At 45.0% G+C, this 24,442-nt stretch overlaps 2 protein-coding genes across 2 annotated transcripts in view; one reads left to right on the top strand and one right to left on the bottom strand.

The window, feature by feature from the left end:
• Positions 1-5,091: 5,091 nt before the first annotated feature.
• T265_02585 (hypothetical protein) overlaps positions 5,092-24,442 on the top strand; it is a gene marked incomplete at both ends in the record, with an annotated part of 36,038 nt that continues 16,687 nt past the window's right edge. Inside the window, 5 exons of the mRNA XM_009166864.1 lie at positions 5,092-5,293; positions 12,578-12,876; positions 21,040-21,099; positions 22,243-22,310; positions 23,949-24,084. Of these exons, the coding sequence (XP_009165128.1) occupies positions 5,092-5,293; positions 12,578-12,876; positions 21,040-21,099; positions 22,243-22,310; positions 23,949-24,084 (765 nt within the window). The remainder of the gene's footprint in view (positions 5,294-12,577; positions 12,877-21,039; positions 21,100-22,242; positions 22,311-23,948; positions 24,085-24,442) is intronic.
• The window catches only part of T265_02586 (hypothetical protein), a gene marked incomplete at both ends in the record, with an annotated part of 14,681 nt that continues 12,233 nt past the window's right edge, over positions 21,995-24,442 (bottom strand). Inside the window, one exon of the mRNA XM_009166865.1 lies at positions 21,995-22,463. Coding sequence (XP_009165129.1) covers positions 21,995-22,463 — 469 coding nt within the window. The remainder of the gene's footprint in view (positions 22,464-24,442) is intronic.

Genomic DNA, 24,442 nt, shown 5'->3' with positions numbered 1-24,442 from the left:
TAGACTTAGAAAATGTTGAGGTTTTGAGGCGAGGGCTACGGTCCACCTCACAGAGACTGATAGCAGAGGCGGTAGAAATCGCCAAGCATACCAGCGTTAACATAATGGAAAGCGTGGAACTGGCAAGCATGTGGAGAACGGTCTTGGGTCATTCGAGCTAACACGTGTTGGTGTGCGATCATCAGAGGGAAGAGTGGTCATCACCTGAACTCCCCTTAACCTTACGCACCTCCCCTCCCCCCAACTAAATTGTCGTAACATTCACATCCCCCGATGATCAAGGATCTACCAGTGGTACCCGGGGTGAATCGTCAAGTGAAGCACCCTGAAGCGGAGGATTAAGGAACGAAAAGTAATGGGAAGTAATTTGAAACTCCTCCAACCCACCAATTCAAGATTTTGACGCCCACGCTAGCCGACAAGAGCTGTTAATTGACACTCAACACTGATCTAGTGTGAAGAGGACTTACTGATTTGTTCCCCGTGTGTCTTACAACCTGGCCCATTTGGTGACCTGTTCACTTGGCCTGATGAAGCTTTTGTGTCAAAAGCGAAACGTTGCCCAAATAAAAACCACCGATTATTTACCAAGCTCTTCTGAAACGCTGCCTTCTCAATCGGTCCCGATTTTTTCAAATTGATCGAGGAATCTTGTTTTTATATCGAATGCATGATTCAGAGTTAGCATCGGGGTGCAAAGGCCGATTATACTCTGACAATTCATTGTAGATCTTTAAAAATTGTTTTTGAAAATGTAAACAGCACCCGCCTGGCTCCAGGGAACGAATGAAAGGCGCAAAAGCTGCCACAAAACACATATGACATGCCGGTGGGCTGAGTTTGCTCTGGCAAGCCGCCCGATATAGCCTCGGAAGCATTCAGGTCATGGTTGTTTGCAGTGAATGGCGTTGAATGGTGGGTTTCCGCGGTCAGCATAAAGTAGCTGTCACATGATTGGTGTTGGAGTGTACACCGTCAGTTGCCAAGCTTGTCGTTGACAATTGTACTCCTTTCCGTCGAGTGAATTATTGTCATGGCTCATGCTAAGCGGCCGGAAGAACCTAGCTCACATGAATGCCTACGATGCGACTCAATCAAAGTTATGCCTGCTAAGCTTGTGAAAAAAGCACAGACCGCTCGTTTGTGCAGTCAAACGGAACTGATCCATGTGCACGTGTAACTGATGGCCACCCGTCCCAGTTGCAAACTTCGATAATCTAGCTATAACCAGAAGAAAATTATGGTTACATTGGGCGTTTTGATAGTTGCGTATGCCTCAGCAATACAGTCTACGGATTCCTTCGTGAGTAAATCTCGCTATGTAATCGACCCCTGAAGTGGACAGTGAATGGTGGTTTGTTTACCAAAATACCACTAAAAGTTCGACAGGGCTAAAAATAAAGACCACTCGGATCCCCTTCTTTTTCAGACAACAAGTAATGCTTTCAGGGATACCCGTTTAGCGTCCTGGAGACTCTTATGGAGTTGCGCCAGATATCTTTAATGACCACTGGCCTTCTTTAGTAGTATTCCGGTCACACTTTCAGGACGAATTCCCGGGTTACTCGCAACGGCCCGTATGCGAATAATATGCAGTAATTAGGTAGTTGGGTAAGAGACAGATCATGAAATCGTGCGGGAAACTATTACGGGGCCACGGAAGAATCTGAGCAGATAAAGTGATCAAATGAAAACACACTGAGCGGTAGTGTTCGTACGGGTTGTGTGAGCTGTCAGAGAAGGGTACCCTAACCAAAATATACAAAAGCAGTACCACTGCGCGTTTAATGCGCTTGGTCCAGACAAAAACCCACCGTTTAATACAATAAATCCAAATTATCGGTAATGTATTCAAACGGGCCGATTAATACTTCCGGTGGATCTGTATACTGCTTGAGTTGTTAGCCTCTTCTCGCGACAAGTTGCAACACTCCGGAAGTCGGTTTCCCGCGGTTCAGCAGAATATTTCACATGCCCAAATGCTTTTATGTAGCCATCGATTTGCAGGCAGCATGTGGTAAACAATCGACTGACAGTGGTGTATTTACGAACCTCCCGCCCCTGATGCGCGGCTTTCTACCCCACTCCCCCAACTCACCGGTGAACAAAAGTGTGGCTGCTAGAACCACTGTACGACAAGTAGGCGGTTCTTGCAGCTGACAAAGATCACGAGGCTGCTGAGTGGCAAACAATTTGGTCACTGCATATTTGCAAATAGGGTGTCGTGATGCGACCAGTGGATTGCCCGGTTGCCTTGTTAGACAACCGCAAACCAGCTAACTGGTGCTATGCCTGCTGTTTGTCGTTGGAGAATGCGGTCAACCTTCAAGCCTCTCCTAATTTCCTTACTCTCCCTCAGTTCTGAGAAGCGCCAGCCTTATTCGTAATAAAGCCTCTTATGACGCAAAAGAGCGTTTGGTTTTGCCCTTCACGTACCAAAATTCAACATGGTTATATTTCACACACTTTTTCAATGCTTTTTCAAAGGTTGCGAAGGATGAAATACGTTCAGCCGGCAACTTCTCAGTGAACATACCTAAAGCCTGGTGTCCGACTTGCCTGGTTCACCGACGTAGTAATGGCGCAAAAAATTACGAGCAATAAATAATCCAGACAAACTGGTGGATTGGACGTGTCAAAAGAATCATTTATTCCGTGCATGGTGAGGAAGAGCTGGCCCAACAAACCCATGTCTTAATTTTAGTGATTTATAAATCAAGCAATTTTGAAGGGCCGATTGACTGAATATTGATGAACAAGATATTTTCAATGTGGGTTGCACCTAAATACGTGTGCGTAGCGTTTTTCTACTGAAATAAGTGAGCAATCTTCCAGTTACCTGACATAAATTTGGGCAGGAAAATCATGCTAAACTTTTTTAAATGGCTGACTCTGACCTAACGACCGATCGCGTTGGAGAGATTTCTTAAGGACACTGGCTCTCGAGGCGAGTCAGTTTATGGGAAGCGGATGCATTGCGCTTTATTGTACGGATGAGACATTACGATGTACAGGCAAGCCGCCTAAAGCTGAAGCACACATTTCTTTGGAAGGCTGAGTTTGCCAGACGACGTCAAGTAGCAAGCCGCCTAAAGCTGAAGGCTGAGTTTGCCAGACGACGTCAAGTGCGCCGCAAATGTTCCATTCAGGCATTACAGCTGAAAACCAATCCTCCTGTTTGCGCTCACTATTTTACCCAGCGTATGAGTTTGATCTGTTTGTGCTTAAACAGGACCTCCTTGAATTGGCTCAGGAGATATCAAACCAAGGACGGTCCACTCTGAGTTACACTGGCGTTCAGAATATCCGACAATTTTGAGCTAATTTAGACGTTTCGGTTCCGATGAGATCTTTCTGCGGTCACCGGATTTAAAGTGGCATTACTTTTGCACGCCAAGATGTTCGCAGGGGCGATTTAATGCGAAAATTCGGAAGCCAATAAAGGCGCAAATCGGTGCCTGCGGTGGTGACTGAATGCGTTCTTATCCGTAAGAAACTTTCGAAAATGCTCCAGTGCTTAGCCGCTGCAGCGTTTTGTTATTCGGCAACATGGTGCGGTGTCCACTTTCTCTCGAATAAGCCACCGGTTGATGTACGGAGTTCCGGCATACTTACGATCATAAAAAGGGTGTGTGCAGTGGTTAATTGATGCTCTATTTGAATTTCTAGACAAAACTTAAACGGACGGTAAACATTGTGTGTACTGCTGGGCGTCCATTTAACTGAGCCGGTCTTGAGGAATAATTAACTCACGTCCATTTTGAATTGGCTGGTTCATTGATGGCAAACCGGCAAACGGCACGATAAATGGTGATTTTTTAGCTTTCATAGGCGCTTACACAATATACTGGCCTCACGCGTTCAGTTTTTCGGAAATGTTGACCGTACAGGAGCCGGATTCCAAAGAGTAATATTTTCGGATTTCGTCACATCAACGTTTGGGCCACTGGGTAATTTCGATCTCATGAACAAGATTTTGTACGACTTAGTTTGCTTCAGCAGCTGTAAAACTGACAGTAGGCCGGCCTTCTACTTTGCAGCCATTGCATTCATCAGTTGTGCCTTTAGAACTTCGGACATGGCGAAGTATAACGTTTTTCTTCCCAAAACTTTGACGCATCCGGGTTCTAAATAGATATGAGCTCTGCAAAATGCAAGAGATCAGGGTAGTCAAAGTTGTTGCAGTCAAATCTGATCCTCTTTTGATTATTAGAGATTCCAGCAGTACTTTCCCTTAACTAACTGATCTATTTGGAACAGCGTCTATGCCGAAATTGAGTCACGAATATATGGTGGAAACCTCAATTATACGTGTACATGGAACGATTTCATGGTGTGTTCTCTCATTTGCAAGCCAATTTTGTTGGCCCATTATAGGGAATCGTCTGTCGATCGCTCATCAGCTGTCCGGCCACATACAACCAAAGCAGAGCGCACTGATGAGTTCGCCAAAATAAGATTTCACCTGTGAGAACAAGGGCTAATCTTTGGAACAGAAAGGTAATTCATAGGTGATGGGCTTAGTACTACAAAAAGAACGAACTGCAGCAAACACACTGTCAGTGGCGCTTGGTTTAATATTAGGGAAAACCAAAATACGGATTTCTTGGGTACTGGGCCGTCAAACCTGCCACTTAAAGTTCTAGGAGCAAATATTCCCTAAGCAAATTTCCAAAATTACTCATGAAGCCAAGAGAAAAGCAGCAGATAAAGACCACCGGTCCCACCCACTCAGGTGGCTCAGATAATCTTTTCTTTCCCGTGCATTCATCACTGGATATAACTGCACCTTCTTGTAACCCTGATAACCAACCGATGGTGTCCCTTACTCTGGTCACGACCGCATTACTCAAGGTCAACGTCTCCTGATAGGAGACTCACAAACCAATCGGAGCGTTGAATTTTCTTCATCTATGCTGACTACACTGCCGAGTGCGTCTCGTGTTTGTGCCCCTAGTTTTCCGCCGTCGATGTGTTCGGTGCCAGGGCCCGCTGATGACACCTTTCCACTATAAATCAACCATCCATCCGCAACGTATCACAGCAGACATGGATATGGTAGAAACCATTCTGTAGTAAATGTAGTGTGTAATGGATGAATCACATAAGCCCGGTACCAGGTATGTTCGAAAACGTCGTACTTTCACCTTTGCTAGAATTTTCAAAAAGTCTACACCTAACGGAAAAGTACGTTGTTGTTCCTTGTACGCACCACGGAATATCTTTTTCCAGCTCACTATTTATCTGGGGAAACGTGATTTCTTTGACCATTTGAGCCATGTTGATCCAATCGGTGAGTATATATCAAGGTAGTCCTGAGTCCAGCAAAGTATTTTTATGACGAGCAGGTCTGAATGGTTCGCCAGGTTAAGTCGGAGTCGTGTTTTCAAACGTAGCTCGCTCACATGACCAGGTCACGGGTGGTGACCTATCAAGTGTAGTGTAAAGGGGCTGCTTAAGCAGCCCCTATGCTTAAGCGGCCACTATGTCCAAACTCGCATCGGAATTTGGATCTCAGTCTGCAAAGTCCGTTAATATGTGCATTGGCAGTAATCTTGTGCAATACATCTTCGGCCTGACATCACCACATGTTCGATTACTGCAGTGGCACTTTTTTTAGCCGTAGCCACCCCCTACTAGCGTCTAGTCGTAATCCCATGAGAGCTAGCACCCCAGTTTTCGAGGACTATAAGGATATGGAACTCCGTAAATATGCTTTTTGCAGTGTGTCCGCTCACCGGTAACTTGTTAGCTTATCGCCACAGGCCTGAATGGTATTCGATGTTTGCAAGTTTGTTGCCAACAAACTGTTCTACAATAGCAAACTACGGGTCTGTGAATCTGGCGCGGTCAAATAATAGGAAGATAATACAGCAGATAGAACGAAACCAGATCCCCGACAATAGCCGGCATGTGTTAACGTGCTTGTAGCTCTCCGACGCGGTCACAAAGAATATGCGCCCCATTGTCATGTAACCGTTTGTTTACCCCCGTAACCTGCTAAGTTATGCTAAGGGTTCTCTGCTGACGCCCTTAATGACGCGATTTAGCATACTTTCTAGACTTATTAAAATGATTGCACCTCCGAATGCAGCAAGTTGGGCGGCGGAAACTTTCCGAGACTACCGATCACGCGCCTGAAGTTGATCTTTGATCGGCCCAGTAAGACACCTAGTCCCGTTAACCTCTCTCCCATTCCTACTCACGTGCGAAGTTGATTGTTTTGGCTTCATCCTCATCATTGATAACAAACCGGAGTGGAACGCTAGTGAAAGAACCCTATTGATTCACTAGCACACAACACATGTCAACTTGTCGGTGAAGGCTTATAGTGGAAGTAATAAAAATGGGACAGTGGGACTTACCCTGTCGAGCGCTGGGATACTGCCAGGTTACCCAAGCCTAGACAGGGGAAGTCGGAGAGGCAGAGTCGGGTTCGAACCGCGGACCCTCGGTCAGTAAATTTGCGTTCCAACCACTTTGGCCATCTCGCCCCACTCTATGCCCCTTCTTACCCTGTCACAAACATCCGAGGTGCCAAAATCCATTGGGACACTCGGAATAGAACTTGAGAGCACGCATCATTTTGACTGCTTGCAAAGGTCACGCCTCATCCGTACAAAAAGCAGCGCCTGTTGTTGTCTGATCCTTGCATCGCGTGAGATCCAGAGATATGTCGCAATTGGTGTCTTAGATCACAAAAAGTGACCCGGGTTCTAAAGATTCGTTTATTAACTCCCCCTGTCACATTACAGTCGGAAGTTAAACAACTTCCGATATACATAAAACGCGCAAGAGCCTGGAGTATCTCTCTATGCCTGGAGCCAGGAGAATCATCGGCAAATGTTCCAGCCGTAAATGAATTTCACATCTGTTTCTATTTAAGCGAATCATACATTTGATCTCCTGCTGAGTGTATGGTTTGCCTACATAAGCTGCAGAGTTGGGAAGCACCGACCGTACTTGCCTATGTGGCTTTCTTGTGTAGAAGTCGGAGGTCTGATCCCTCTGGTATTGCTATCAGAATCCGGCGCCGGAGGAGGGCTTTTGTTGGAACCAAGCAACTTTGCAATCTGTCTATTTTATCCGGCGATTGGGACTGTCTTCAGAATCCTTAAAGTACCTCATTCTGTCCCGTTTTTCCACTCTATAGTGTCTCGCAGTAAAGTGAAGTAGCAACCCTGCGCGTATGAGAACATTCATTTTCCATTCCTGTTCCCAGTAGAACTTGTTGTTAACATCTCATAACCTTTGGGTTACTGCTAGAATATGACTCTTCAGAAGTCACACTTTAGCCCCTCTAATAAGTTATCCCTAAGATGAAAAATATAAATCGTCCAGCTGTAACACTCACTCCGTAGCTATTTGCCACGCCACCCAAAGGAGGCACGGAGGCTGAGATACTGCTTGGGGAAATCGAGAGATGGACCTCCCCTAAGGGAGACCCATCAATTAAGAGCACTTAAATTTGACTCCGTAAGTTTCAGTTTCAAAGGCAGCCTTAAGAACTACATCCAACAGAGACGACCTTATGCGTTCATTAGCGAAATTCCTTCTCAAATAAGACCAGGATGCGAACTTCGTGCGCTAAATATGTATGTTCGGGCACCGAATAGGTGCCTGACTGATGGCATTAAGACAAGGTGTCCTACTACATGAATTTCCATATGTATGATACATAACTACTGTGATTTTTTGCTTTAAACCCCGTTCAGTGGTTGGAGGATCCTTCCAAGAAGTGACCATACAGAATGGGTCCTCTTCCGGTAGTTTATCAAGGAGGAAACTGGACCTTAATGATTATAATAATCGTTCGGCTGTAGCACTCTTTGGCCACCTAATTGTCATGTCACCCGATGGAAACACGAGGGCTAAGATACTGCCGGGTTGCTCGAGTCTAGGCAGGAGCATTTGTGATGTCGAGGTTGGGTTTGAACCACGGTCTTTCCGGTCAATATGTTCGCGCCTCAACCACGAGCTCTTCCAAGCTTGAAGCCAGACCTTAATATGCTATGAAGTTTCGTGTGCTTTTGCGACCCATTGAGCTGTTGCCTTATTGTGAAGAAAAGAATAAAGGTGGGCTGGGAAGGAACTTAGTGCTGGCTTACTACAATCATTCCCAGGTGCATGCACCTCCAGACATTCATTCAGGCAATCTGGGTAGAAACTGACAACAAGGTCGCCACTGACATCGGTTGGCAGCCATATCATGCAGTGTCTCCAACCAGGCGCAGTGAGGATCACGCGGTCCCCATCCTGGAAGGTGACAGCACTGACAACACCCAAGCGTTTCGTGATCTCCTTCATACTCCTCTGCCAAGTCAAGGGTTGACCACCTCTTTGTTTACGCTACTCTGCATTGGACAGGGAAAACAGCACTCTCTTCGGCACACGATGGTTCGGCATACGCAATACATGTCCCAACCAACTCAGCTTTTGACGATTGACACACACACACAAATGGAAGTACCCGTTTCTAACTGCCTCATTACGGATTCGCGGACACCAACCCACCCGAGCTATGTTTCTGAGACAACCAACGTCGAACACATGAAGTCGCCTCAGTTCCGCTGCTCAAATAGGCCAAGTTTCACAGCCACACAACAAAACAGCCCATACTATAGCTTGATACACACGTCCCTTCAGATTCAGGGATAAACCATTCTGACGCCATGGGTGTCTCAAGTTAGCAAACGTGGCCCGAGCCTTCGTGCATTCATCTCGTGCATTCACCTCATCTGTCACACTACAATCAGAACTAATACAACTTTCAAGGTACGTAAAACGCTCCACAACTTTCTGCACCTCTCTCTAGATTCTAAGTGGCGTGTTCAGTGACTGCAGGTCCACGAGCATGACCGTACACTTTGTGGGTGCAAATTGCATACCAAAAGACAAGGTAACTTTGGTCAGTTCATCCCAAAACACCTGCGCCTTCTCTCCGAAGATCAGAACGATGTTGTCTGCGTACTTTAGATCGACAGGGTTTTCTCCACAGGCTATTTGAACACCAGGGTTTTGGAGACCCTCCAGCGTTCGTCTCATTATTTCATCGATCACGAAGTTAAAAAGGAATGGGGAGAGTGGGCATCCCTGACGGACACCGCTTTGTGTACGAAAACTTTTGGAGAGCGGGTCGTGTACTCACATGTCCGGAAGTCCGGGAATACAAAGAGCTTATTATGTTGAGTCCAATCCGTGTCACTATTCTAATTGAATCTCAGATGCACTAAGCCTGCCCACTTGTGCATTCATATCTCCGGCAACCACCACGATGTTTGAGCTTTCAGCTCGCCGCAGCAGGGCATTCAGGGTGTCGTAAAACCTGTCTTTGACGGCATCGGAGATACAGTCAGTTGAGGCATAGGCAGACACGACAAACAGACAGCTATCACCTTCAGCTTGTGAGACTCCTTCACAGACGTTACCACACAGAGGCGACTATCAACGGGTATCCAGTCAAATAAGGATGCTTCTGCCCGGTGACTCAGGACGATGACAACCCCTGCACATGCCGCCACAGCAGCCTTTGGATCACCAGAGGTGCGCAACCGGAAGCAAGTGAGGACTGACGGGGCGGCTAACTCAATCACTGTGCTTGCATCTTGAATTCTCGTTTCTGAGACACAGCACACATCGATTCCAAGCGAGTCCAGTGTGAGTGCAAGAGCAGCTTGTTGTCCTGCTTGCTTCGGAGTACGGACATTGGACGCGGCCAGATAGACTGGGTGTCAAGGTCTGAAAATTGATTTGGAGATATCTGAGAATGTCGGTGCCATGTGACGAGCAGATGCTGCACGCGAAATCTATGCATGACGAACGGAGTCATCAGTTCTAAGTGCTGGGTCTACAAAGGAGAATGGGAAGAAAAATTATGTGAAAGAGAAACAAGGGGGCGTCAGCACTAGCCTGTTTTCGCTTACCCGTTCTGCTGTATGCAGCGAGTAAGGCAGCCCGGATGGTGGTACCACGCGACGGTCGATGTGGCATGAGTTTATTTATATATGTGCAATTCATGGTTGTACGTGGGCTGGGATACTCCCAGGGCGCCCATACCTAGACCGGAGGACGATTAGGGTTCTCAACCAAAGCTTTTGGCTCGAGACCCCAACCGCAAGGCAGCGATGTTTGGCGGGAAATGCAAATGCATTACCATTTCAATGGAAGAAGTCGCCACATGTTCCAATCCTCAACCTGGAGGGTCAGTAGACTGTATTTGTCAGACCTCTAACCATCAACCAACCTGGTATGAGAGACTGCGTGTCACGGGGACACTCTCCAGTATAGCTCAATGGATCGCTGAGGTGCGCCAACCGTCACACCACGGTAAGGTCCAGTTTCTGCGTGACATTTCCAACCTTATAGTCGAAACGATTATGGAAAAACCACCTTAACTGTCAATCATCTCGGGGATCGGCCTAATTTTCGGAGGGCTCGCTGAGACCGAGCACATCGACAATACTCTGCTGAATGACGCAGCTTCTGGGAGTTCTGGTGATGGAAGCCTGCTGGCTAACATGTGATATGAAGTGTTCTATTCCTCTGTCTATTCAGCGATAGTAAGATAGAAATAATCGACCAGGTGTGCCGCCACTTTGGTGCATAGCTGCAATGCCACCTTGGAAAAGTTTGGCGTCCTGCAACAAAGCGTGTTGCAGGTAACCTTCAACGCACTGAATGCTACATGGTTGGGGCCAGTATAGCCGGACAGATGAAGAGGAATGACACTGGTATAGAGGCTTTGCTTGTGAGCGTTAATCAATAAAAGACAGAACCAAATGCTTATAATTAATTATGGCTTTGGTTCGCTTTACTGTTCGAGCCGCTGCCGATGCGCAGTGAGTCACTTCAATCTAAGAGTGGTGTGGTTGTCAACATGGAATAAACGACTGACTGGCGTCACGCCCTATCTAGGCGAGGGCGTCGTTAATGTGGGTTGTGCCAAGAGTGGTGAATTGACTTACTTAAGTTCATCCGTGTCAGTTTAGTGAATCCATACCTAGGGAGTCTGCATCTGGCTCAGCTTCTGGCTTAGACGACATGAAAACACCTTTACTTCGTGTAGATTTCTCCAAAGATTTGATATAATATCCAACTAAAATTGCCATTAGAGCTTGACTGTGAGGCTAATCCTCCTATTTACGACGTCTTTCCATATTTCGATGGTCGAACTGTTGTACACTCCTATTGCACATTTCTTCTGGTAGCTTGTGTAGAAACTGGAGAACGAGCAGTCAATCCTGGTCTGTTTATTGTGCGCCTTTGCACCAACCGACTGGCTCTGTATTCCATAGTTTTCTTGAAGCTCTAGATGGGTTTCACGGGTTAAACGCTCGGATATGGCAGTGACAAACACTCAGGGGACAGGTTGAGAACTAGGTAAGCGCAACGAGGGATGCACTGATAGCTGAAAACTCCTGTTACAGCTGTATACTGACCGGCTCACACAGTCACGTGGTAAAGTTTCGTTGATCCCAGCTTCCTCTTTATCCAGTAGCGCGGACGATCAGGTTTCCTTTTTATCGAGTTAAATTGGTCAAATAATGTGACCATGACCATTGATAGTTGACCAAGGAACTCCCACATAATTGCTGTAGCCACGTGTCCCACCCAAGTATTTTTTCCTTATAGCTGTTTTTTCTCCCACTTTTTTGTCGAAAAATAATTTACGGAGATCCTTCCACACGGTTAGCTTTGGCTAACGAATAACAGACATTTACTGCTTCTACGATATAACTTATGCAAAAAGCCGTTCAGCTGTAGCACCCGTTTCGGTGCCTAGCTGCCGTGCCACCCGAAGGAAGCACGAAGGCTGGGATACTGCCATATTACCCAACCCTGGACAGCAGAAGTCGGAGTCGAACCACAGACCCGTTGATAAATTCGCCCTCTAACCAGCGAGCGAACTGAATTGTAGGCGACTGTAGTTCAACCATTGCATGCTGAAAATGTTTGTACAGGGAGGTTTTGTTGAGGAAGGGCGTAGTTTGGATCTACGTATTAGGCATGTGGAAATTAGGACCAAGTTTTCCTTGAATGCTACGCTTCAGACCTCACGATACGCTACTCGAGTCTCCGGTAGACTGTGTAAAGCATTGAGAACTTTGGTGGCTTGTTACGTCTTTTCACGGAAGAGCATTCACCAAACACGGTCCCATTAAGTGGTCTTCAAGTTTCACCTTCTATCAATAGAATGCCCAGGATGTCTGAGCCACGGGAACCTTATGTTGACAGACACACTTCGTCTAGCTCCCACTGACTTCTTTCCGGAACCGTTTGGTGCACCGCTTTCTCTTCAAATTCCCGCACCACCGAATAGCCCCAGGGGCTCCCGTCATGCTCAACCTTTGGTAGGTAGGCCTCACTTGATTCTCTGTGCAGTCATATCAATTGAATCTCGTATTCACTTGGACGACAAACTCGTTGTTAACCATCTACAGTTTGTTCAAAAGGAAGGGTTGGGAGCTTTTTGAAAAGAGGTATTCTAGCACGTCACATGTATGAATTTTTGTTTGACATATGTGGTTATTTTATTCCATTCACAATGGCAATTTCTGTTCTACCCTTGAAATTTTAGAGGGCGTAGTTCTAGTGGACCCAGACTACGTGAAAGACCGAAAAGTATTCATCCATCTCCTCGGTGCATTTCGTTATGGACACGATGAGGTCGACCTCATGGGCATGCAGTACCACAGTGACCTATACCTATCAACCAAGCAGGTCTATCCGCTAACTGTTCCCGTCAACTCGACTGGAGTCATCTCTAAGAGCCCTCTCCATTTAAATTCGGCTCCTCTGGAACCACCTACATTAACTCGCCTGCAAGAGAGACTCGTGAGAAAACTTGGTACCAATGCCTATCCGTTTTACTTCCAGGTAGGACGATCTATTTTGGTGCAATCTCTGCTGTTTGGAAATATTATTCCATTATTTTTCACTCATTTTTGAAGTCAGAGCATTATCAACAGCAATACACCATAAATAGATGCTGATGCTTAACTGCCATGCAGCTACTAGAAAAAATGCCTGGTAAGGAATGGGAACGAAGAAGAATGGGGACCTGTTACTACCAGCGCTGTCACTAAGGATAACGATAAATAACAGCCAAAATACGTCTTGGGAAAGCAGCGAGATAAACTCACTCAAGCATCATATTAAAAGAAGACTACATCAGTGGGATCGACCCAACACCCGCCTCGGACTCCATTCGACATCAGCCCACGATACAACGGCAGATAATTAATAGATAGGCATTTCGACGTGCACAGAGAATCATGTGTACTCCAAACAGAAAACAGTGCTTGTGATTCACTTAATCCGGAATATCCCAACCAGTCTCACTTTGACGAGTTTACTTTCTTCACTACTGCATTCTGGTGGGCCCGTTGGTTCAGTGTTTATCACGGCAAGCTTGACACATAGTTGTCTATCCCTTTTGCTTGCTGCTTTCAGCGTGCATGTTTTCCGCATTTTCGCTTTTTCCAGGATTCGACCGTTTCCTAAACTGTCCCACCTTTCTGCTTCTCCTCTTCCCCAATCCTACTCGCATCCCTAATAAAATCGAACGGATGTGCTCAGATTTCCCGTTTTTTTAGGACCCTCACTTTGAATAATCCTTTCCGCCGTGGACTTTTTCGCTTTGCAACTTTGTGATTTACGATCTGGCTCATCTGAAATGCTGATAAGCTTTTCCCCACGTTTTGTTGCTCGTGATTTCGAACACTGATTCGTTTCACAAAAGTAACGAATTAGTGGATGCTGATTTGGCATGGCACACAAAATTTGCGTAGTTTTTTATTGACACAAGGGCCACTATTACGGGCTATTCACCCATTGTCTCCGTTAACTTTCGCCGTGTTTTGAATAGAAACGGGTTATCTGCGTTTTGTACCGCTTCTGTCCCTAGCACGGTCTGTGGAACAATGACCGCTTGGTTAGGGGCCGCACAAAAGTTAGTGCAAAATACTGAATAAGTCCGCTATTGGTTTTCGTGGAGGCTTACCGTCGAACTCACAATACGCACCGAAGACAGATATATAACCTCCAAAGCGTTAGTATTCCGGTGATGGATTCGCAAATTCTAGACGCTTCACTTGTTCATCATCGACATTATAACGCCAGTGTTCAACGCTGATGCCTCGTTGCCGAACAACCATAATTTATTTGAAAGCTGTAATATGAAGGAAATAGTGAAAGTGGACGAAGAGATACTCATTGCTGGCCTACCACAATCATTCCGAGTTGCCTACACCCTCAGGCACTTATTCAGGCAATCTGGATTGGAACCGACAACAACAATGCTATTGATATCTATTATCAACTACATCTTGCAGTATCTCCAACCAGGCAGTGAAGCATCGATGTTGAACACTGACGTCATGCTGTCGATGATGGTGATGAACCAGGCACAGTGGAGATCACGCAGACCCTATCCTGGAGGGCGAGTCACACCGGTTGATTTTTCTTAGTCTCTTTTACACCTACCTAACAGTTCAGAGCTTGACCGCCACTGTGCTTACGCCACTGAATTAGGCTTGGGAAACATCACTGTTTGGCATGACCCTACGCTTTGTGGGTACAAAGCACATTCCAAAGGATGGGAGGGCCGCGGTCAGTTCATTCAAAAACATTTTTGTCTTTTCTCTGAAGATGAGAACGATGTTGTCTGCTCAAAATGTTGAACCTCGCTTTAGTATATGGCACTCCGGTCCATCTCCGACCTGTTGATTGACTGGCTGGGGCACCTGCTGCTGTTATGTTCTGCTTATTACCAGTTGCATCTTAGCCATGGACCAAGGATGGATCGCTCTGTCCTCCATTGTTCTCCTTTAGGTGATTATATACGCTTGATTCGTCCCGAGTATCCAGTTGTCTTCTGCTCCACATTCACCCACCAATATTTCAAGTGCAATGCAATGGGTATAGTTTTGTTTGGGTGCGATTGGTCGGATTGTCATGTGTGCTAAACTGCAAACAGTTAAAATAGGTACCGATCTAGGTAATTTTCAGTCAGTGGGTGGCTAATTATTCTCTTTGGAGCTTAGCATTGGTTTTTCCTAGCGATTTTATTTCATCGAGTTTGTACATCCACTGTACAGAATTACCATCAGATTATCATGTTTATACGTGGAGCGAGTACTTTGATACAATTCGTGACGATTTTTAAACCGTGCGTTTTTGTTTACTTTCCCTCATTCCACCCTTCGCCCACGATGCTTGACATGCGGATAAAGATTCATATCTTCAATGCACAGCTGTTCTGTGTTCCAGTCTAATTGGAGTATTCCATTCACTATCGATTCGTGCTATGTTCAGTACATCATTCTCCTTTCACAGGCTGCCCATACCCTCAGCCTCCAGAACGAATATCCAACTTCACAGATTAACAATTAGGTTCGACTGTACTTAATTCGAGAATCGGGCATTGTATCCTCCTCACTACCCTGTCAGCTGTCGCTCCTAATCGAAACACGGGGACACATGTAAAACATATGCTCCAATACGCTAACATTTCTTTTACTACGTTCAATCATTTTCCTTGGATTCTACAGATAACCTGGTTGTTCAGCCTGTAAAGCTTCTACAATAGCGCGCAAATAACTCTAACCTTGGGATTTGTGTTGCGGAAGTGTCGTTGGGATGGTGTGATGGTCGGTGGATTTTGATTGTATAGCATCACTGTCTTCTCTGGCTGACACATTTCCGAATATCATTCGTATAATTCACTTTTGGAGGTGTTCCTCCTCGTCCTACGCTAGACATCAGTAGGTCCATGAAGAAACGGATGCAGATTGACTTCCATGATGAATTGTTTTGCTGTTTTTTTTCAAATTTCCCGAATAATAGTCGCATCAGTCTAGTGTAGTTCACGAGCTCTGGTCTCGTAGCCCCCCAAGGGAGGTGTATCATATTTGTGGAAAGTCGTCTTTTCTGTGAGAATTTTGACCAATTCCAGCTGGTGTAAATTCTGGAATCAATGGTAGCATACCGCAGTAGTAGAACGAGATGGGGTGAGATGGCTCAATGGTTCCAGCGCGAATTTACTGACCAGAAGGTCCATGGCTCGAACCCAATCTTCGCATCTCCTTTGGGTGGCATGGCAATTAGGCCCCGAAAAGGTATTACAGCTGAACGACTTAGAGCGGGTACGAAAAATACTATGGTTTTTACCGATTCTACGGACCCCGACCGATATGTTCACATTTCGAAGCGGTAACGGAACCATGAGCTTACGGTGTTTCAATTTTCCCAATTGAAAGTATTGTCACTGGGCAAGTTCATTTTGGATGCATGTACACTAGGTGCCGACAAATTACACGTAGCCAGCTCATCATTATTATGTACATTAAAATGGATGGGATGTCTTCATGAGGATTCGCTATTTGAGCTGACTGACCCATGGAGGGCCTTCTGTGGCGGTGTATTTTCAATTCACAGCCACTAGAACGTACATAGGCATGTTGATCATTATAAGGGCTGGTGGTCTATGTGCATTTTTTGGGACGTAATATATGAGCAGATGGAGGACCTCGTCCTAAAAACAACCGAGAATGCGGGCTGAATTTGCACCGAAGTGCCAACAAGACCGTTTCAAATCAATACTATGAAGCGATTGAAGAACTGGGGATACTGTGACGTGGGCCGTTCATCCAACCCATTTCAGACCCAGTTATGGTAATTACCAAGAGAGAGAGGGAAGAATACCTGGAAAGAATACATAGGATTTTCTTAGACATTCAATGGTTTGGAATTGACAAGCATGGGAGAATAACCACTTTGAAGTGAAGTACATCGCAAGATAAGTTACTTTTCAAACCTATATGACTATATGTAAAAACTGTGTTTCATCTGTTGGAACTGCAGCTCCACGATTGAGCGGCACTACGAAAATGCGCAAGGACGGTACATATTTCAAACTATTTTTGTGTCTGCGTCTCTTCACAAAGTTGCACAGAGGCTACTGGAACTTTCGAGCATTAAACGCAGAGAGCTTGTGTAGTGCGGCGAGGTCCCAGCATTTATTTCCTGTCAAAGTTGACTGTCTAACAATGTGCTGAGAGCTAGGACGTCCGAATGCACCTTGGGGACTGTTCTTCATACTTGTGTCTAGGCTCAAGCACGTTCCTTTCACTGGACAGGGGATTTCTGATTCAATTCCATTAGTCTTAAGGATAATATGCGACTCCCCAGTTGCGCTTTTCACTGTTTGACTTTAATCCAAGGTTGAAGCTGAATGCAACTTGACCGTGTCGCTGTATGCACCTCGGCTGGTCCACTAACAGTGAGCACTCCACCTTAGTGATTGAACGAAGGGCGTCTGTTACGATTTCGAAAACTTAGCCTAACAAGCATTATTTCGATTGCATTTTTTACATTCCCGATTTAGGTAGTTTCCAGTCATTTTTAACCACTCTTAACTCCACCCACTCCGATTTACGTGTGAATCTGTTTGAGAGCTTGCTGACGGGTCCATGCACAGTATGCATAATTGTTGAGTTGCGATTCCGCAGTTTGAAAATATAGGAGGGTCAAGATTTTATTTTGCAGAGCAAAGAGACCATACAGTCTGGATCAGTTGAACAGACCGCATAAAGTTCTGATGAAAAGAATCTCGAATGTGGTTTGTAACAGGGTCGGGACAACATCTGCTTCATTTGGTGAACGAGAAAGCTATATATCCACCGCGCAACCTATGTCTGATACCGACTGCAAAGTAATGCGCTCTCTGAATAAATACATAAATTAGACTACTGCTCACCAGACTTCTGAAGAGTTTTCCTGCATCTGCGAGGACTTTTACCTCGGGGAAATAGTCAGACGGAACTCTAGCAGAATACTCGGTCAATCGTATTTCGGAATATATTATACAAATGTTACTAGGATGACAGTCGTCAGATCCGGGATCAAACCACAATCTGATATAATCAATATCCAGCGATCTTTTAGGCACAACTTTTCACGTTGATCCGGGCTGGCAAGCATAATGGAACCGGAATTGGATCTAACCAACCGATCAATAGCTCTTAGAGTGCAGCGATTTGTCATTCTTTGTATCACTCCGAAGGGAATACGATTTCTCATTCGACTTTTTCCATTACTGTGCTCTTCCCCTTTGAACTCAAAAAATCCGAGTGGACTCGGCGGTTTTGCAGAGGTATAATGGAGGGGTTAATAGCCTAAAAGCTGCGAACGCTACCCACAACCGAAGATTCCCGTTAAAGATGTAATTGTTATTGTTGGGATCGCCGAGTAGAAGGTGTATTGTATGCCAGAATCTTCGGGCTAAAGTAATTCCCCTGCGAAAAAACTTCCGCATTCCACTTGTTCATCAGCATCTCACTAGTTATTTGACGCTTCAGCCTTATCACTGCCACACATACTGGATTGTTACCATCTCAATCCCATTAAATAATGTTCTGTGATGGTTTCGCTCTCACCACCCTATGAAAAGTACCAGATGTTCACATGCACCGTTTTTTCCACCGATCGAAGATATTCTTTTCATTGAAATAGGGTCCCTAATACTATCACCCGAATTTTCATCGTTTGCACACCCCTACAGGAGTATTTCCCACTACGACCTCATCATCATGGTTCTAAATTATTTTTTGTATGTTTCGTACTGCGTTCTTCCGGTCTTTTGTCACCGCCGGCATGTTATTGGTGAGATTTTCTTCAGTAAACCAAGCATTATTGATTTTCGTAGCTTGATTTCTCAACACTTTGCATCATACGCTCTTGGGGTCGAAATGCTCCTAGGGCGTTCAATCCCAGGTATCGCGTACACAAACGGCACAGCTCTTCTTGGATCTGAGGCTATTGTAATGCAGGCAACATTAAATAGTCTAAATACTTCAACCTCACGGCTTGGCCCTGCAACGTGTAGAGTGCTCCTACAAGACCGAATGGTATCGAACCCTTGTCTTGTGTTTGCGGATGAGCCGGTTGAGTTAGCAGGTAAATATATCTATCTGGGTGGTTGTATCAGTCTCAGTATTCTCGCGAGAGAAAATTTTGTGAATCTGCATCACCTGCGGCGTAGGCGTGACACCAGCTTGTCTGACAAGGGTCAACTTTGCAATGCTGCGCTGCGCCCCTTAGTATTGTACGGATCAGAACCTGGTCGTTGCGCGTTGAGGGTGTCATAAGTGACAGTGTTTGTTCATCGATGTCTTCGGAACATTGCCCGAATGTGGGAATACTGGATCAGTGATGCTGAAGTATGTCAATAGGTTTTCAGAAAAGATAGATGAACTGATCACACTCCATAGGTTGCGCTGGTTTGGCCACATGTTTCGTATGCCAGTCGGCCGGCATCCTCGAAGGGCAGGAACGAGCCAGTGAAGGTCAAGCAATGCATAGCTTACTTTCTCAATCTCCTCAGTGAAAAGTTCACCGACATCCCTGTATGTACGCGTCAGTTATATCGAGTAGCACCTCCAATGCATAACTATCCATTTCGCCTCCCCAAACGAACGAAACCATGACAGCTAGAACCACTCTGCTACAAGCACGCTGGTTTTACAGCTGCTAGTGATGGTAATGACGAAACCAGAAATTAAAAAGATAAAGGCTAATTATTTGCCTGAAATATCTTGAAGTATACTTTGTCTGCCGCTCTCAACAGTCTCCTTTTCCCAAACGACTTCACGCGTTTTGCTTTTCATTCGTTAACAGTAACCCGTCACTGCCCATCTCCGAGTTTGTCTTTTGGGTCCGTTGCCAAACTGTAGCTCCACTGAGCACTCCCAGATTCTTCACTCGTTGGCGATCTAACTTTTGCATTCAGTTACTTAGCGAATGAATGCATCTGGACATTGTACTACCCGTTTGCTCGGTCTTTCTGTAAGTAGGCCAGTGTGTGCCTGTAAATCGTTACATTATCCACGTGTTGTCCGAAAAACAAGCAGACCACTGGTTGACAGGCGCGTTGTGCTTTTTCCTGGACACTTTGTTTACTTGGCACATAGAGTTGTTTTAGGAGTACACTACACTGCATCTCCGGACCCGTCGCCTTCAAATTGGTCTTGCTAACTTATGCTCAGTGCCTTTTTATTAACTTCAAGGCTTCTCGTGAGCTATGTATGTGGGTGTTCTTTTTCAATTTAAGTGACTGGTGGACACAAATCAGGAAAACGAACAGCTTTGTGGTACAAGGCTAAGCGATGTTAAACAATTTCGTAGTGGCAAAAAGCTCGTGGTAAGGAAAACCATACCTGTTCATGGAATTTTAAATTGGTGGATTTTTGCCTTTTATACCGGCGCACCCGCTAGAAGTCTCGGATTGATGAAGCATGCAACTCCCAAACACAGCAGTTAGATCCTTGACCGAAACGTCTATTGTCTGATGCAGGCGTTCCCAGGCAGTCCATCGCGTATCTGTGGTGATGACATGCACTTTCCTTTTAGTTATTCCGGTCCTTGACGTATATGTTCAAATGCAGTTGAATGCAAATAGATATCCTTGCCGACTTTATGGTCTGAACAGACATTTACCCATATTATGTCGGAGGGTGCTCTTGTGTACTAGACACCCGTTCACTCTTTTTGCCTAAAGCCTCAACTTCCAAACTTCTGTAAATATTTGGAATCATTTTTGTTCCCTGCCGGAACTCTTAATAATACTGTGTCCACCCGTGTGTGGGCACCCGGTACCCTGTTAATAATACTTTCCTTATGGGCCGTCCCCATAACCAGATGAAATTTACTCTTAACTTACGTTCCTCCGCTCTTCAAGGTCTCCGATATTTCTCATTATTCAATTCGTGTTCCAAAACCCCCGTCCGGTTACTCCGCTTTTCATTTAACTTGAACTGCTATTTAAAATAAAGTTTTAAGCAATAATAGTAGTGTGATACGGATGTCATCGAAGAGGATCTGAAAATCTGTCATCAAATCACATTGATGGTCACATAAATAAGTCTTCAACTTTATCGCATTTTCAAGTGTCATAATTTCCGTTTTCCAGGGCGTGGCAGTTTTGATAGACTTGAGTTTTCTAACTGTATTTTTTGCTCCCTATTGCCTTCTCATTCATAGCTACCCGCCTATTCAGCTTCTTCAGTTTCTTTGAACGTGAGCACGTCCGATAGTGGCAAGGTGAGTCGGTGAATTCAAGTAACTTAGCCCCCTTTCTTCGGCGGTTTCTTTACATTTTTTTCAATCTGACATGCGGTTGGTTGAATTAGCTTGGAGACTTACAAATTATGAAGATGGGATTACTCAGCATTTTGTATCTAGTTTGGTTATCATAGTCAGTGGAATTCAATAATGGTTTCTAGAAACTTGTATTCGAAGCCGAGAGGACCAGTTACCTGATACCTTTCGACCTTGTAGTGATTAGGTTGCCAGGTATAAGCGGTAAACTTCTGCACCACACGTCTCAAGAGTGATCTTCAATATATGCTAATTTGATTAGAAAACACTAGAAACCTCCGGTTGAATTATAGATGCACGTTCTGAAGATTCAGCGCTGGTCGGTCTCTTACTAGGTCAGTAGCTGGTCAGAACGGAATGGTCATTAATAAGCGTAACTTTTCTCCTAAAAATCGCGATTTCAATGACTGACAAAAAATCTGGAACGATCTGGTTTTCCCCACAGATTGCTGATGAAACGATATACCAAACCCACTCATAACATGTAGTGAGATTTTTGCGTTGCTTCACTGCTCCTTAACCCGTGATTTGTGTGTTGAATAATTTTGGTTGTGTTGGGCGCATAGGAGACGTATGAATCGGTGAGAATAAATCAGCTATTGTGCTGCATTTTTTCAGATTGGCAAATAAATTTTCAGCAAGCTGTTTTTGACATACTACACTTGGTTCTCTGACCCAACTCAAAACAAGCTAATACTCTGAAACTTGGTTCTTGACCCAACTCAAAACAAGCTAATACTCTGAAATCGAATAAAAGCGGTAGTAACCAATTCCCGCAACAATCCTCGTCCGCCAAAATTAGCTTATTCTGATTACCATGCGTTCGCATGCTCTTGGTTCATTGCACTGTAGTTCCCGTTTGTTTGTATGTGACTTTGGTCTGGCTGTTGTTTGTGTTATTCTGCAAATTTATAACATCAAGCATTCCTGACTCACATGAATCGGTTTCACTTGTAAGTCTGATATGCAGTTTCCTTGCTGTTCTAATGCGCTGTCCCGCGACGAGTCCTCCAGTTTGTGCGTGTGGCCTGTATGTACTATTTGAAATGCGCGCTGGTAATTCTTTTCCTATTTTGTTCCGTATAGCCATGTCGAGTGGACTACGAGTTGAAGGCGTACGTTGCGGACGAGCAAGATGATAGTCCACAGAAGCGGTGAGTTCTAGTTTTTGAATGTATTTGGACGTCTTCGCTACACTTTGGGCTGTGGTGAATGTTTGTCCATTCACAGATAAAGCGCAGATACGAAACACGTGAGCTAGTTGTAAGTAGTAGGGAGACTTCTTAGTTTCACGGGTTAATTTCGCTCTGTGGTGGATGACAACCGATGATAAAAGCTGAACGGAAATCATATCAATAGCGATAAACGTTCAGATTTGATAAGTCGTCACTTGGCCCATTTTTACGGACCTATCACTTGGTCATTACAATATGGGGATATCCGGAAGTTTACGAGCCTTGACACGTTTTGTGCTGATGTCGGAAGTTTACGAGACTAACAGTTTGGTGCTGATGTCGTATATTTAGTTTGAAAACAGGCTGGGTCGCCAGCACCAAGAACGATGCTGTTTTGGATTTTCAGGGCTTCATAGGTCAGTCGATGTCCTTGCGAAAAGTCTTCAATCCAACCCTGTGTCGTTGCTGTAAATTTTGCTGAAAACTCTGAAGTCAACTGCAGCAATACAAAGCATTTGAAGGGGTCACGAGGACGAGAATAGTCTGGGCGCTTGATGTGCGAGTCTTGACTGTGCTAGTGCTTACAGCGCCTTGAAGCGGATTCAGCATTGTTTGTATTTCTTCGGGTATTGGTATTTACACGCGTGTTTCCATACCGAACTTTCTTACGTACGTGGGGCTTCATTTTGTCTGCCTGGAACTGTCAGTGGCACGACTTCGAATGGGATGATTATCTCTTTTTATCGAATATTCCACTTCCACATCCATCACTTGTATTTACTATTTGTGTTTGTGACCATGCTCTTAAAAATTGAATGATAGTTTATGCTCAGTGCCATAGTTGCCGGTAATTTGAGACTCCTTAAGATGATATGCGATAAAGAATGGCGTGTCTCACCCATCGTTGGCGCCTGTCGATCTGAGACTAGACACCAGTTGGTCGGTGGCTCGTTCGCTGAGCTGGGCAATTTGATTACAAACGTTTCATCACTAATCAAGGTGATATCATCAGTGCGTTATTGAGGAGCGTAATGGTGCGTAGCGATGGATTAGTGTTGTCCTAAAAACCAGAGCAACTTCTAGCGTGCACTGTTTTATCTACGCTTCCTGCGAATTTTCGACTGATGTATTTCAACTTAGCGTTGATTTATGCATTTCCTATATTGTGAGGAGGTACTGCGGATTTTGTTTGCTTGTCTGGCATCTAATCCTTACATTGCTACCGAGAACCTTCTAAGTTCCGTAATTGATTCATCATTTTGGCGTTCTTTTTGAAGACTCGTCTGTGATGGCCATCTGCGATTCGAAGCGTCATGCGAGGGATTACTTTCCACCGTGTACGAAGTATATAGATTTGAATATCACTGGGCCAAAATGTCGCAACAAACTGCCTAACCTCGGCCAATTTTATAACTTGTGTCCTCATCTAATAAAGAGAAGTCATAGGGTAATTCATGTTAAAGTATTCGGACCGAAGGCAGTGCCAAGGTGTACCTAGGTGCATGGTTTATGTTTCTTTCGGAGTATACTGCGTCTTGACTTGCTCTTCTAGGTTAGTCCTTAACCTTCCTTTTGGAGTTAAACAATGTAACGATTTATCTTCCTCCACCTTTCCAGTAGTTCGGTCCGGATGGTTGTCCGTAAATTGACCTATGCTCCCGAAGAGCCGGGACCGCAGCCATCCACGGAGGTCATCCGTGATTTCCTCATGAGCCTAGGAAGCCTTCGTGTGGAAGTATCGTTGGATAAGCAAGTAAGTCCCGTTCAAGGTCTTCAACTGATGTCGCCCTTTTTCCGTTTTTATTTTACTATACCGTCAAGCTCCGTTCCTATTGCGATGTCTTAATTTTCCGAACTGTTTTCACATCTTATTGGTAGTTTGCCTTCCATGTACACCTGTTCGAAAAATGTCTCCTGTTCTTATGAGCCTCATACAGCACCCCAACCTTCATTCAAACTTGGCACATTATTATGAACATGGCTGACATTTGTACCGATCGTCTGACGCGGTTATCATCAATAGCTAACCCTAGCGCTGGACAGGGACATGGTTATTGTTTTTCTGAGCACCACGGCTAGAGGGTGATTCAAGGGGAAAAACCGGACGGACG

Source organism: Opisthorchis viverrini (assembly GCF_000715545.1).
Source record: "Opisthorchis viverrini unplaced genomic scaffold opera_v5_31, whole genome shotgun sequence".
Taxonomy (NCBI): Eukaryota; Metazoa; Platyhelminthes; class Trematoda; order Opisthorchiida; family Opisthorchiidae; genus Opisthorchis; species Opisthorchis viverrini.
The sequence above is the reverse complement of the archived record's forward strand: the minus strand, read 5'-3'. Positions and strand labels throughout refer to the sequence as shown.